This window comes from Vombatus ursinus, unplaced genomic scaffold (assembly GCF_900497805.2).
Source record: "Vombatus ursinus unplaced genomic scaffold, bare-nosed wombat genome assembly UNPS02014863.1, whole genome shotgun sequence".
Classification (NCBI taxonomy): domain Eukaryota; kingdom Metazoa; phylum Chordata; class Mammalia; order Diprotodontia; family Vombatidae; genus Vombatus; species Vombatus ursinus.
Genome location: NW_020954641.1, coordinates 2,152,276 through 2,168,800, shown reverse-complemented (window position 1 = coordinate 2,168,800; position 16,525 = coordinate 2,152,276). Strand labels below are relative to the sequence as shown.

Genomic DNA, 16,525 nt, shown 5'->3' with positions numbered 1-16,525 from the left:
TTCTAGAATCATGAGTTGCCATGGCCAAATGAGCTCCCTCAAAGTGTGCTTCAGTATTAGTGTACTCTAGGTCTGTGTCTACTTTTTATCCAAATGCTCTAGTCTGGAAGATTGCACTCCATTTTATGTGGGAAAATATTTTGTAGCTATTGTTGTTACTATGCCATTTTAGTAAATGTCTTTGCTTTGGGCTATACCCACTAGCTGACTATTAAAGGTAAACTCACAGCTGGGGGCTTTTAAGCTACAGTTTTAAAAGACTCCAAGAGTACCTGTAAAACTTATGAAAGTAATCACACCCTCCTACCTCCCAAACTGCAAAAAAAAAAAAATTTAGTGCCAACTTGGAGAAGTAGCCCTGTATCACATAGCCAGTACATGTCACAGGCAGTACTTGAACCGAGGTCTTTCTGACTCCAGACATGGTCCTCTATGCACTAATCACAATGTCTTACACTATGCATATGGTAGGTATTTAATAAATGTTGCTGAGCCCCTGCATAGAAGTTTTGTGCTTATGTTCACCTCCTACTTATCCCCTTGGATTTATACATAAGTCTTTACCTCATGGGTAAAGTAGCCTAAGAGAGATGTAATTCGTTTTATATCACTCTAAGACATAATTAAGACTACAGCTGGAAATCATGGGGAAAAGGGAAGGATAATGGAAGGGATGAGTATCTATAAATCATATCTATATAAAACAAGGACAGGTTGCCTCAAGAGGTCATGACTGCCTAATCAATGAAGTTTTCAAACCTGATCTCTGGTCAAAGGTACTTAATGAGGGGATTCTAGACCATGGCTGAAAGGTCTGACTAGACTACTTCTAAGGATACTTACAACTTTTATAATACTATGATCTCTTCTCTGGTCTTATTACAGGTTTACTTAAATTCTTACACAAATAAAGAAGATAATAATAGGAGACAAGAAGTTGCTCATGTGGCCATCCTGTTTCCATTAGGTTAGTCTAGAAGTACATCTAAACCTGGTCATAGGGAAAAACCCACCATACTTGGGATCACAGGATCAGAAAGTTAGAAGAAACCTTAAAGATCACCTAGTCCATATACAGTCTGTTGCCAGGCCGATACATGAAGACTTTCCATTTGGTAAGCCTTAACGGAGCTGGTGCTCAGCTGGTACAGCCTTTGAGAACACAGGACCTTGGTGTTTTTTGTTTGTTTTTTTGTTTTTTTTTTAAACCACATGGTCAAGAAATGGTGGAAGATTTTAAAGTAGGACTTTATTATCATGATTAACTTCCAAAGAGATAGGCTATTTTATTTATTATGCTAATCACAAACATAAAAAATTTGATTTAAATTTCATTCATACAAGGACTCTGTTTGAGGCAGTTATAAAAAGACCACGAGCTCCAACATAATCACTAACGAAGAACCATTTTAGGCACAAAGATATGATTAGGAATGATGGGAAGCCATGATTACTCTTTGGTAGAGTTTGGACAGACATTCCTCAGGTATGGAATCACCTATATCCAAAAGGAAGTGCTAGAAGTTTTTTTCCCCCCTTATGACAAAATCCAGATTCTAATCAATTAGCAATGGCTATAACTGTATACTTTCTCTGTCCCTATGTTGAAATACTATGTTGACTCTTTAATAATCAATCATGCACATGAAAATTTACTTTTAAAAGATGCTCATGTTCATAACATAATGATCTAATATGTGTATATATGTATATACATATATACATATGTATGTATGTATGTGTGCATGTATGAGCTCTTGGTACTAACAGAGCAAGTATTCCAGACCTTAGATATAAATACCTACCATGAATGAACATCATCTTAGGACAATCTTTTAGTACTAGATCTGTGATTCCACAGTTGGTCAATGTGATTCCAACAAGATTTTTGGACTTCAAGACAAGAACCTGTTGATAATGAAGAACAAAATTGATACAAAGCAAATTAAAATTCCAATTTATTATTTAGTATTATTTTTTCAAATACTATGTTTCCTTATAACCCTAGAATCACTTTTGTCTCCTCCCTTTCCCACCACATCCAAAGAGTAGTCCAGTTTTGTTGGTTCCACCACCAAAATAGCTATCCACTGTTCTCTCTTCCAATATCACTGCCATAACTCTATTCTAGACCCTTATCTTTTATCAAAGGGACTGTTCTAAAAGCCTCCTAAACGGTCCTTCTCTAACCAGATTCTCCCATCTCTGGTCACATTTTTTCAGAAAGCTTTCACAGTAATTATTTCTAATGCACTCCCTGATCACTGTGGGGGCCATCTCCAGTAGTCCTGATCTATATCTTGCCACTGGACCCAGACGGATCTGGAGGAGAGAGTGAGGCTGGTGAATTTGCACAGCCCTCCCTCACTTAAATCCAATTCACTTGCAAAACATAGCATCACCTTGCTGATGGCATGATCCTCTTCAAGAACGAAGGATAAACAAGCAGTGAGTTTTATGGAGCTGATATACTGGGGACCGAACTGGCCAGTTCTAATTGGGCAACACAGATCCTGTCCTATCCTCTCCTTCCTCTCCCTCTGTTCACATGGGGAATCATGGGCAGGTGCTCTGCCCAAAAGAATGTAAATTTTGATCGCTGAAACCTTGCAAAATATCTTGGAGTTTACAGGCTAGATTTCATTTGGAAGGACCATGCCTTAAACCCAAATCACTCTGGCTCCCACGGACTGGCCAACAACAGGTCACAACCCAAGCCCCCTTGGTCACTGTTTGGGCCCTGAAGAGTGAATGTAAATAGCAACTGTTACTCTTTTGGCCAGAAATACTGAGGGTCTTCCCTTCCTAGGTTGATTTTTTTTTTTTTTACTAGTTAAAAAAGGCCATTCTTTGCTTTATTTCTTACCCAGCCTTAATCACTAAATGGGGTTGTCTCAGTCAAACTAAGACCTGGGAAAGACCTTAGCTTAAAAAGGCCAAGGTCTCCCACTGCATCCAGGGCCATCTCCAGTCCTCCTGATCTATATCTGGCCACTGGACCCCAGATGGCTCTGGAGAAGAAGGTGAGGCTGGTGACTTTGCACAGCCCTCCCTTACTTACATACAATTCACTTATAAGTCACGGCATCAACTTCCTGATGTCATTGACCTCTTCAAGTATGGAGGACAAACAACAAGCCTGATCATTGTCACTCCTCTATTTGGAAACCTATAGTGGCTCACCACTGCCTAATGATTAAGAATGAACTGACGCTGGTATTCAATCAGTCCTCCACTATCTGGCTCCAAACTACTTCTTTTGAGTGTTTTCTCATATTATTCTCCTTTTCTATATTTAAAGTTTCAAATTAAAGAAACTGCTCTCTATCTCCTATTCTTATCTTGCTTTCTCTAGTCTATGTTCATGATATCCTCCACAGCTGGAACAGAGCTCTTAACACCCCTCTTCAGCTGCTGAAGTTCTTCCTTTCCTTCTTCAGGTGCTACCTCCACTACAAATCCCTTCCTAAACTCCATCTTACTAACTGTATTTCTGTACCTGGGACTCACTAACCCTCCAATAGAGGCCATGCTATATGTGAGATTTTAACAAATACTTCAAAGCCCCATGACTACTTTTTATTGTGTTTAGTACCTTCATTGACACGTATAACCCCCTCCATGCCTTGGCATATGGTTTCTGTGAGTTGTCGTGACTGGAAAAAAAATCACTATCCAATGATCGATCATCCTTCTAGTAATGAGCCTCTTTGAACCGACTTTCACTAGTTACACTACCATGTGTTTGTACTTCTAGCACCTTCCAGCTTAGTAGGAGCTGCCAGACTTTGCTTTCTGCTAACAGAAGCCTTGGAGAGCCCAGAGTCACCTTCAAGCCAAAAGCGTGCTGAAGGAATAATTACAGATAGATAGGATAAATTATACTCAAAGAGCATTCAAGGTCCTCTATAATCTGTGATCCTAGGATTACAAATTTAGTATTCTTTCTACTACATTATGCTTATATTTTCACTGCAAGACAAAGAAATGATACAGTTACGTTCTCATGAGTGTGCAATGTAACTCAGCTTCTACTGTACAAGAAAAAAAACATTTTTTTGATTAATCCAAAAAACAAAGGGGTGTCACCTGCACGTGATCATCCTCGATAACAGGATCACTGGTGCTTGTGGATTTATCAGCTGTCCTTTTCCGCTTCATGGCATGACGTGGCTTTGGTTTGGCAACCTCTGGAAGGGCAGGGAAAAAATAATCTATTTCAGTATCACTTCTTTCTTTTACATTCTCTCCCTTGTTGACCTCAGCTAGTCCTATGTCTTCAATGATCACATCCAAGAAGATAATTCTCCACTCAATAGATCTATGCTTGACCAGATTTCTGGACCTAAAATTCCACCTATAAAAGCCACTGACACCTTAAATTCAACATTTCCAAAACTGAACTCATTGTCTTCGTCACCACCAATTTATTTTCTCCTCCTGATTAATAATACCACCATTCTTATAGTTATCTACATTTAAAACACTGGGATCACTGCAATCTTCCCTTTCGCCTATCTTCCCTACTTTCAAAGAACCTTAGAGCTGAAAGGGACTTTAAAGATCATGTAATCCACCCACTCATCTGATGTAAGAAATAGCTTCTATAAGACTTTAGAGTTGAGATATATTGAATGAGAAAGAAGGTGGGAACTGTTCGATAATGTACTACAAAGAAGTAACATTCAGTAGACAGAAAAAAAACAAAAACAGGAAAAAGTACTGTTTATGAAAGCTAGGTGAAGGAGAAAGGAGTGGTCAACTATATTAAAAGCTGCTGAAAGATTGAAGGATGAGGACTGATAAATAAATCAAATGGATTTAAGAATTAAAGGACTATTTATAATCTTAAAGAAAGTAGTTTCAGTGAGGAAGTAGGATTGGAAACCAAACTGCAAAGAGTTGAGGAATGGGAGATGAGGTTAAGAAACAAGGGTAAGTGATTCTTTTAAGGAGTTTAGCTGTGAAAAGGAGAAGAGCTATAGGATGATAGTCTAGTGAAGGTTCTTTTAAGGATGGGGTGGCCTGGACATATCTATAATACAGCAGAGAAGGAACCAGTAAATAATGGAGAGGGGTGGAGGAGACAGAGGAAAAGCTCCTAGAGGCGACTGAAGGGCCAGTCTTGGCAAGATGAGCTACCTCTTAACCAGAGGCTGTAAAACAGGGCAGAAGACAGAATGGTAAATGGTCTCTATTTTCTTACTCCAGTTAACTGTACAATTCTAACTTTTTGCCTTTGTCTTTAGTTTAACCCCCCCCCCACCCCCCTTGCAACCTGTACCTCCTACCTTGGCTAACAGAGTGACATTCAAATAGTCATCAACTTCTATGGATTCTTATTTCACAAACTTTCATTCTGCTTGAGCTAGCTACAAGTCAACAACTACTATCCTTTAAGTGACTGGTAGGCCTAACCATCTGGCCCTGCACTGAATTCTAAGGACCTTTCTTTTTGCCCTACCTCTGCAGCCACAAGATGCTACCATCCAATCTGGTAACGCATCTTAAGAACCTGGGGGTCTTGCCACTCACCCCAATGCTAAACCCCTCAGGTCACCTAAGCCTTGCCAAATGACCTGCTAATGTACATTAAGAACCCAGATCTTTGCTATGTACCCCAATGCTGAACCCCCAGGATCCCTGGGTCTTGCCATCTCTTGCACCATAACATTCTTATGACTTCTAGTCTTTTCTGTTCGCCCTGCAGGTGTTGTATGTGTTGTCTCTCCTACATGGAGTGTGAGCTTGAGAACAAGGGCTGTCTTGCTTTTTCTATTGCAAAAATTGTGTGTCACCAGTTCTAAATCACAGTTCTTGGCAAACAGTTAAGTGCTTAATAAAGGTTTTTTTTCATTCATTCGCCTCTATTACACCACTGATAATCACATCATCCAAACTTATTATAACATCTGTATAACTAGTCTTTTGCTTCTAGTTTCTTTTCCCTTCCATTTAAGTCACAAACTGTTGTCAGATTAGATTCAACCCCTTCCACAGTGTGGCCTCTACCTTTCCAACTCTTAACTCCTTATACTGCTCACAACTTTCACATTATCTCTCTACACACTATGCCATAGCCAGACTGAATTTGGAGTTAGAGCACCTGGGTTCAAGTCCTGCCTCTGTCACAACCTGGGTGACCTTTTTCAAGTCACTTAACCTCTCTGGGTCTGTTTCCTAATCTGGAAAATGAGGGGACAGATAGCCTCCTTTCAGTTCTAAATCTATGATGCTATGGTGATATTTGTCACTTGAATACATTTTATATTTTCCTATTTCTATGCCTCAGCTTTTGCAGTTCCCTATCCCTTTATGACTCAATGTCCTTATTTATAAAGTAAAGAGGCTGAACTAAGTGATTTTAATTTCTTCCAGATCTGAGTCTTTGAAACTAAGCCTAATTATGACCCCTTATCAGGGAAAGAACTGAGCACTGCATAATAACAATTTCAATTGCTACAGGGTTTACAGAATTATCAAGTTCTCTCTTTACAATATGCCCAGTGAAAGTAGGTGGATCAAGTGTTATCCTCTAAGAAAAGAGGTGAAGCTACTTTGCCTAGGTCACTTAGTTCGTTACATGACAGTGGGGATTCTGACTCAAGTCTTTTGACTCCCAATATTCCATTATACTCTGATGTTAGGCCCTGATTCTCCAGTGTAGAAGATGACACTGCCAAAGCATTACCTTTAAAAAGAGAGGATGAGAAAAAGGCCACTTCTCCTTTCAAAGGCTATTCTTTTCATTCTGAATAGCACTGTAATAGAGTCAGATATTTTTAAAAAAGTAACTAGTACTCTAGGAGCTTATCTTTGATTTTTAATTTTTTAAATTTCTTAAGGAAACCCTGTGTTTGCAGAGAAACAAAATATAAGTGGATCTAAATTTTGTGTAATTACAGAGATAGTATAGCACAGTGAAAACAAAATTGGATTTGGAATCACAGAACCTGGGTTTTATTTCTCCCTCTACTACTTAGTACCTGTATGACCTCATGACATCTTTTAGCCTGTTTCCTTACCTGTACCCCTAAGGTTCATTCTAGTCCTAAAATATATTCCTATGAAAGAGGCTGTCAACACAAAAGTTGTCCCATCTCAATCCCAAGAACAGTTTTATTCAATTTAAAGTTAAGGTCAAGTAATTATCAACACTCTTTATGCAGCAGAGCTGGAATTTCAGAAATCTAGAATCAGAAAGAAATGACTTCCCCAAAGCCGTAAGAGTCAGTAAATACCAGGGGTCTCTTATTCATGGTTCTTTCTACTAAGCCATCTTCCCAGCAAAAGTTATTTAATAAAACTTCCAGGTTTTATTCCTGCATGTTGCTGGCTTCCCATTGTTTTGACTAAGATGATCAGAAGTCTTCCAGTGACTCCCTATTGCCAATCTGGTAAAGTTTAAACTCCTTAATCTTATATTTAAGGTTTTACACAAATTAAATTGGTGCCACTCTTCCTTTAGGTAGGCTTGTTTCACATTCTCTTCTCTGCATCTATGATCTTGCCTAATTGGTCTGCTGGCTGCTTCCATATACACTCTACTCTTATCCATCTCCATCCTTCTGTTTATGCTATATCATTAAGGCTATGAACTCCTGGAGAGCAGGGACTTTTTTTTTTGCCCTTTTTTGTACCCTCAGTGCATAGCAGAGTGCCTGGCACAGAATAGGCATAAGAAATGCTTGGTGACTTGACTATTGTCTTGATTCCCCTTTTAAAATCCAATGTGAATGCCACTTTCTCCATGGAGCTTTCTCTGACTCTCCCTTGGTTATGACCCTTTCCTGATCACAGCCCATTAGAATAATTTAGTTGCACCTCACTTATGTACTTAAAACACTTAGGACTTCATATTATAGTTATCTGTGTGTTACATCCCCTAGTAGAACTTAAGTTCTATTAGGCAATTTTGTATTGACCTCAATGCCGAGCACAGTAGGTATTTAATAAATGTCTGATAAAATACAACTCAAAATAATTTAACTCTTAAATATGTTGTTTCCAATTTCACTCACCTGAAATTTCTCTTTCCCAAATTACCAATGATCTCTTAACTACCAAATCTGGTGGTCTTTTCTCAGTCTTCACTATTGACCACTCTCTCCTCTATGGGTTTTTTTTAATACAGCTCTCTCCGTTCTCTTTCTACCTGTCCAACAGTCTCTTCTCCATTTATTTTGCTGACTTATCATCCATGTCTTGCCCCTTAATAGTGGGGATAAGCTCTGTGCAAGATAGTTTTCACAGAAGAACATGAGTGCCTTGACTGTTTCTGTTTTTCCTAAATCTCCAGTGCTTAGCACAGTGCATAGGTAGTGCTTAATAGCTGCTTTTTGATTAGTGACCTCATCAGCTCCTACAGGTCCAAATTTATATTTGGCCCTCGTTTCTCTCTTGAGCTGAAGCCTCACACCATCAACTTTTAGATATTTCCAACTGAATGTTCCATAGGTATCTCAAACTTAGCATGTCTAAAACAGAGCTCATTATCCTTTCCCCAAAACTCACCCCTCTTCTAAACTTCTATTTTTTTTTTTTAGTTTTTAATGGCATCCATTTATTCAGTTTTTTTAATGAAATCTGTATCTGATTATGATGTGTTCTCATTTTTTTATTATTTTTATTTATTAACAATCACTTCCATAAGCTTTTGAGTTTTAAATTTTTCTCCCCCTCCCTCCCCAAGACATTGTGCAGTCTGATATAGGCTATCCATATACATTCCTAATAAACATTTTCACATTAGTGATGTTGTAAAGAAGAATTAGAATCAATGGGAGGAACCACACGAAAAAACAAAACAGAAGAAGAAAATGGCAAATGGTATGCTCTGATCTGTATTCAAACTCCATAGTTCCTTCTTTGGATATGGATAGCATTTTCCATCATGAGGCCTTTGGAGATGTCTTAGATCCTTGCAAACTTCTCTTTTGTCTGTCAAGGATATCAACATTCTAGTTACTTATGCTGGTAACAGCTGAGTCAGTATCCACTTTTCCAATCAGTGCCAAATCTTCCCCTTTCTACCTCCTCAACAACTTACATCCACTTCTTTCTCTCTACCCACAACCACCACTCTAATTCACGCATTTGTCCACTCTCACCTAGACCACTGTATTCTTTGTTTTCCTTGTCACAACTTTCTCTCCCCTCCCCAATGCATCCCATACACATCTGTCAAAATGATATTCTTAAAGCACAGATCTGGCTATTGTCACTCCTGTGGTTCCCTACTACCTTTAGGATCTATTTCTAACTTCACTGTTTGACATTTCAAGTCCTTCCCAACATGGCTCCAATCTACATTTCCAGGTTTAATACAGACTGCTTCCCTTCACACACCCTATGGCCTGGTTATACTGGAGAAAAGGAATACACCACAATTCACAAGGAACCCAAGAAAGACCCAGAACATAAGTTTTAAAGTACCATTCAGTTTGATGCAAATGTACCAAATAATGAGATTATATATAACTAGAGTTCATAGAATCTGAGAGTTGGAATTAGAGTTCTTTGAGGTCATCTAGTTCTACTTCCTTTACATAAAAGACTGAAGTTCTGTAGATGGTCCAGGATTGGGTGGTATCTGAGAGATGAACAAAATATCATTCACAGGCCCATAAGAAAGATCAAGAGGAATAATATAAGTTTCTATGTTGTTGTGATTACTCAGAATTTTTCAAGTTGGCCTAAATATAATAACCTTTAAGTATGATTTGACTATAAGGTTACTTAAGACACTGAGAGAAAAAAAAAGATAACTGTCCATAATCACTGGAGACTAAGACTCAATGTAAAAAGGGATGTCCTAGTAAATTACAAGATCTCAAACTCCAGTTTTTTCTTATCAAGGCAGTAACTTCTTGTACTGGAAAGGAGAACCCTTTTTTTTTTACATGCCCTGCAATACCTCCAAATACTTTCTCATGCCCACCCAATCTAGTTTTATCTTATGCTATTCTCCTTCACTTGTTTAGTAGACCTCCCATTCTCCCAATTCTTGTCCTGCCCTCTCTGGTCTCCCTCTTAGCTCACCCCATACAATCCTGAAATGGACTTCCAAATACCATCTTCATTTGAAGTCTGTCCCTTTCTTCAGGACCCAGCTCAGAAGTGTCCTCTTCCTTGATGCTCCCCAGGTTAATGTTACTTTTCTCTCCTCCAATTTCTTCTTGTACTCTGCCGAGCTAGTTCTCTTGTTTGTATCTTTCTTTCCCTTGCATCACTTATCTGTCTACACTTTTCTTCCCCTATTAAATTATACTCTTTTGAGAGCAAGGCTTATTTCATATCTGTCTTTGTATTCACATTAGCAATGGTAACAATTATAGATCTCATTTACATGGTGCTTTAAAGATTCCAAGACTCTTTTAAACATTATTTCATAGAGGCATCCTGGCTTAGTAGACTGAAAAACATCTGGATTCAAAATCCTGCCTCATACCAGCCTCTGAGGGTCACAACCTCTCTGTGCCTCAGTTTCCTCATCTTTAAATTGAAAAGTCTAGATGGCTTCTTAAGATCCTTTTCTGAGCTACATCTCTGATTCTATGACACAATAAACCTGTGAAATAAATTCTATATGCATTATGCCCACTTAACACATGAGGAAACAGGTTTAGACAGGTTAAGTGATGTGCTCATGGCTATACAGTTCCTAAGTAAAAGAGTCAGAATTTGAACTCAAGTCTTTCAAACTGCTGCAAACCCAGCAACTTTTCTACTACACAATGCTGTCTTCCCAAGTTTCTTGCACTACAGATACTTAATAAATACTTAAATGAATGGAAGGCTTTAGTATGGAACATATGGATGACTTTCTTCTGAAAGCCTTAGGTGAATCCCCCCCCAACATCTGGATAACAATATTCCCTAATTCAAGAGCAGTGTGGGATTTTTTTTTCCTATCATTTTTTGGGGGAAGGGAGGGGCAGGGTTTAGCTTTGAAATTCAGAGAACCAAACAATGATTTAGCCAGCTTCTGTGATACTTAGAAATCTATGGTTGCAAGCTTTCTTGGGGAGCAATAAAAGGGATTCCAGGTTGAGATGGAAGTGATCACCTTGGACTAATGATGTGTGTAAGCCATCACCCAAACCTAAGGTCTAGATGCCCCTGCAAAAGATTCTAGATCTAAAATCCCTGAAGTTATTCACTAATACTGCTTCTTTTTTTGGGGGGGGGGAGGAAAGAAGGAAAAAACTACCTACAGTGCTTAATATGAGTAGAAGTGGGGTGGAGCAGACAGAGAACTGGTCTCTTAGTCAAGAAGACCTGGGCTCAGTCCTGCCCTGAAATATCCTGAGGCTTGGTGACTTTGGGCAAGTCAGTGAAGCTCCCAGTGGCCCTTTTTAAAAGATTCTAAGTCGCAGAAAAAGTGTCAAATTGTAGTAATAGAGGAATTCTCTCAGTGAAAGCAGATGAAATCACAAGTCTGGTGAAAGAAAAAAAAAGGAAGGGGGGGTTCTATATACATGAGTACATATTGTGAGAAATTCTATAATATAAATTGAGGCTCATTAATTTTACCTAAAAATCTAAATTCTATAATATAAATGAAAAATGTTTTAGAAACGTACAAGTATTTTTGAAATGTCATTTTTCTTGTTTAAGAAACTTTCACCTTCTGTTCTAGAAATTTGATGCTAGCAAATATTTCAAACCAAAGAATCTACTTTAGCATTAGAGTCCCATCTTGTGGCTATTTAGGATACTGCTCCTGAAGACCATGAAATCCTTAGTCCTTGGCTGGGTTCCCCCAAGATTGCTAGCATAAATGTGTTTTGGGGTCAAGAGAATTAAAGAGAAGTGAAGGCAGTTCATCTTAGACTCTATGAGTTAGAAGGGGCCTTAAAGGTCAAGTCTTCCTACCCAGCATAGGAATTGTGTCTACAATGTCTCTTCAAGAGGCACATAGCAGAAGAGCTCATGACTCAGCCTCTTGTGTGTCATGAACCCTTTTGGATTTTGAGGAAGTCGACTGGCCCCTTCTTGGAATAGTGTTTTTAAATGCATAAAACAGGCTGCAAAGGAAGCCAATTAAATAAGAATACAGATATCAAACTAGTTAAAAATCAAAAATAAGTTCATGCGTGAACTCCTGGCCCAGGGGAAAAAGTTCTGAACTCTACATCAGAAGGCCAAGCCCTTCTTCTGCCACATCCTGGTTGTATAACTTTGGTGCAAGTCGTTCACTTCTCTGAGTCTCAGAATCCTCATGGAGATGATAATAACTGCAATACCTCCTCTCAAAGTCCTTGAGGGAAAATCATGATATGGGCATGGGAGTTACTTTATAGGCTGTTAATCAATTTTTAGCTGACGAGGCAACATAACCCCTCTTAAGACCTATCATTCCACTGTTGTACTGCTTTATTTATGAAAACACTCTTTTCTTGTATTTGAAGCCAAGGGCTTATATATACTTTTAAAATTCATGACTTTAGTCCAAATACTCCATCTTCTTCAGCTATTCTTCCTATGACTTGGTTTCTAGATGTCTCATTCTCATTATCCTTCTGTCTTCTTCTATCTCTCTTCTTAACCTTAAAGAATATTTCAATTCTCTATTAGAGCCAACTGAAGTACTTAACTGAAGTACTTAAAAATATTTATTAAAAAATTTTATACTGTTCTTAATTTTAAAAGTTTCGTGCTGATATTTTACATTTCACTAAATAATGCAAACTGGTTGCTCTGTGTGTGTGTGTGTGTGTGTGTATGTGTATGTGTATGTGTATGTATATGTATATGACCTTCAACTGAAACATGGTTCCCCATTCCTGCTTTAAAGAAAAACGGCTTACAATCTTATCACTGGAAGGGACCTTAAAGGTACCCACTCCAAATACTACTACAACAACCACTTAAGGAATAGCCAAGGTTGGCAGAAAAACTTTCCAATACTAATTTCTTAAGCGTTAGCACTATAACAAAGAGACCACCAACGTCACTGACTTTGGGTCTTCAGAGGTCAAAGACAAAATTCTTCAGATAAGCAAGTGACTACTCATGTTTAAGGTAGCCATATTGTACCAGCTTCAGGATTTCTACTGGAACTGAGGCCTCTTATAAGAAATTCATCTACATTTGCCCTGTGGAATCATAAATAAATGGTAAAGTGCATAAAGGTGGAGCAGGGCTTATGCTATACATAAATAGGATTCTCCCCACCTCCCAACCACAGAAAACAGATGCTTTTATTATATAAAGGAATGGAAGTCTGGGATGTTCTTGGCTTTTACAATGTAGCTAAGTCACTGATTAGCACTGCCATATAATTTTTTTATTTCAGAAATTTTTAAGTTGCCCTCATTTCTTGTTGGTGCTCCATGTGTCAAGCTCCACTAGGAAAAAAATCACATTCATTAGTCCAAACTAAACAGTCTGAAACAATGGGTATTTCTCAAGACATAAGACAAATTAAACCAAGTTATTAATCCTTACTTTTTCCCTCCTTCAAGTTCTTGAATTATTCTTCTATGGAGGCAATTTTTGGTGGTTTCACGTTGCATTTAATGATGATAGCTAGCATTTAGTGTTTTAACCTCATTTGCGGTTAAACAACATTGTGAAGGAGGAGATACTATTATTATCCTCATTTTACAGACTGAGAAGAAAACAGTGGCTGAAAGGTTAGGAGACTTGCCCAGGAGCACACAGTTTTTTAAGTAATCTGAGGTTGGATTTGAACTCAAGTATTTCTGGCTCCAAGGCCAACACTGTATACTATGCCACCAAGCTGTCTCTATACTTCATGTGATTTCCCACTAGATTGTGAAACTCTCTAATAAGAAGCTTATTAACTATTAATGGCATGTCTTTGCCAATCTTCCTGTTTCAAGGACAACTGGCTTTTTTTTTTTTTTTTTTTAGAAAACATGACACAGTGGAACCAATGACCCTGTCATGGGTAAGAACACTTTAATTTTTCACAAAGCAAAACCACCACAAGATTAGAACAAATAGATTTAACATTTTAGAAGGCCTAAAACAACTACAAAGATTTCTGCTTTTCAATGGAGGATCAAAGTGCAAAAAGAATACAGAAGCCTACACTGTAACAAGAAAAAGTTCATTCCTTGATTAATTTAGATTTCTGCTCTTAAAAGCCTTGCAAAACTGATCAGCAAATAAGGTCCTAACTTGTTTTAAAGGTTACATAGCTAATACTATAGAATGACACTGTGTTAGAACTAGAAGAGAACTTATAAAGTCCAACACTCTTGACTGGCAGAAGAACAAAAAGGATTTGACCAAGGTCATTAAGCTAGTAAACAGCACGGTGGAATTTCAACACAAGTTTTCTGATTCCACTCTAGAGTACACTATGCTGCTTCTCCCAAATAATAAAAATAAGTTACCCCCAATTTAAAGATGAAGGAACAAGTTCATAAGTTTAAATGATTTAGGTAAGATATAAAAAGATATAAAGTTAAATGGCAAAGGCTGGGACTCTAATCCATATCCTTCTGACCAAATCCAATGCTCTTTCCCTTATGAGTTACTTCATAAATTTAGAGCTATGCTGCCTATGTAGTCATGAGTGCAAGTGGTTATTTCTAAAGCATTTCAGAAAATGTTTTAGGAGCGTCTTCTCCTTAAAAACAAAAGTCAATACCTATTAACCACTCTGAAAACTTTTAAGTGTTATGCAAATAAACTACTGTGATATTTGACCCCAGAAAATAGTTCAATCTTTACTGTGACTAGTGAAAGAGACAAGGGGCAGGTCAAACCACAGAAGCAGGGTTGTCTTTTTCCATTAATCATTTACTTGAAAATGCAGGCAATTATAGGAAAGGAGGGAAGAGAAAGTTTTATTAACATTAATACACATCAGAAACAAACTTGAATACACAATCAGTCAATGAAGCATATTAGAGTACTGGATTTACAGCCAGAAAATCTGGGGCTTGAGGTCTGTCATCATTTGCTAGGTGTGTGACTGTGGGCAAATCATTTAACCTCTCTAAACCTCAGTTTCCTCACTTGTAAAATATATATAATACTTCAGCATCTATATTAAAGGTCTTCTACAATAAAAGTTACTTTGTAAACCTTAAATTACTTCACAAATGTGAAAAATTATTAATAACAATACTAATAATATATATGAAATAATTTATTCTCAAAGCAATGGCATACGGTGACTTAATGTTAGGAATTTCAAGGTCCCTAGATGAAAAGCAATATATTTTAACGTGCACATAAAAAAAAGTATATGCTACAGTCAAGAATAATTAGCATGCTCATTATTCAATTAGGCATCTGTTTATAATCCCACTGTAAAAGATCATGATATATGGGATGACTTCATTAGAACCATAAATCAAAAAAATACTGACAAGGTAGATATCAGTGCTTAAATTCAAACGTGCTTTCATTTGACAGGTATTAATGATTCTAAAGATCACAGCTCATTCTAAGTCAATGTTAACAACAGAAATATAAACAGGGCCTTGAATTATATATGTCAGTTAAGTCCCCCTTATGGCTGACATTATACTGTATTATTTCCATCAGAAAAACAGTAGGAAAAGCTCTAGACTTCAGACCTGGATTGCAGTCCTAGCTTTGCCATTCAGTCATTTAAACTACTCTGGGTCCATGTTTCCTTTCCTTCAAAGTAGAAATAAAAATTCTTGACCTGTCTCTCTCAGGTTTTTATTTTTAATGAGCACTAAATGAGATAATATATAAGAAACATGTCATAGCTGTAAAGGGTTATGGAAATATGAGCCATTATTATTGTAGGAAATAAAAATTTAACCGCTAGTTCATCACCTACCATGGCACCCTTAACTTAGTAATAACTTAGTAAATCAGAAGTTATAACATCAGCAAACATACAACATGCATGGAGAAAGAGTATTGATATGTGGATGCCCTAATCTTTTTTAGGCCCCCAAAAAGGGAATACGGGCTATAGGGGATAGGGTAAGAAGAACACATAAGTACTGGGGGTGGGGGGTGGTAAATGAAGGGTCACATACAATTTCTCCGTTTTTCAACATTTTGAATACCACTGAAAAAAATAATTTCTTTAATGAACAGATCTGATCTTGTTCAACCTCTACTCACAACCCTTCAATGTCCCCCCAGTTTGAACTATGTAATGTTTCAAGCCATTCAAAGTCTTTTGTGACCTGACCCTACCCTAACCCTATTCCTTCTTCATACTGTATTATCTCACTCCATGTACTCTATGCTCCTAAGAGGACTACACTCCTTTCCTCTGACCATGACCTTCTATTATGCCATTTACTAACGTCTTGAATACCTTTCCTTTCTTCTCTTCGCCTAAACTCCTATCAAAGCCACTTGACCTTTAGGAAGCCCTCTATGTTGGTAATGACTTCTCTTTTCTCCCCTCCCCTCCTCTCTCCCCTCCTGCTCCCCTCCATCCCCATCCCTTGCCAAGATCCCTGAATTTCATGCAGCACCTTAGATTTCTCTAATACATTTATTATTGACTAAGCATTATAGTTATCCATATATCTGCTATAGTCTCTTTAAT

General features: G+C 37.8%; 1 protein-coding gene across 2 annotated transcripts in view; it reads right to left on the bottom strand.

Moving 5' to 3' along the window:
- The window catches only part of FBXO38 (F-box protein 38), a 110,974-nt gene that overhangs the window by 10,959 nt on the left and 83,490 nt on the right, over positions 1 to 16,525 (bottom strand). For both annotated transcript variants that reach the window (XM_027841760.1, XM_027841759.1), the window contains exons 16-17: positions 4,090 to 4,190; positions 1,806 to 1,908 (exon numbers count right to left, since the gene is read on the bottom strand). In XM_027841760.1, coding sequence (XP_027697561.1) covers positions 1,806 to 1,908; positions 4,090 to 4,190 — 204 coding nt within the window. The remainder of the gene's footprint in view (positions 1 to 1,805; positions 1,909 to 4,089; positions 4,191 to 16,525) is intronic.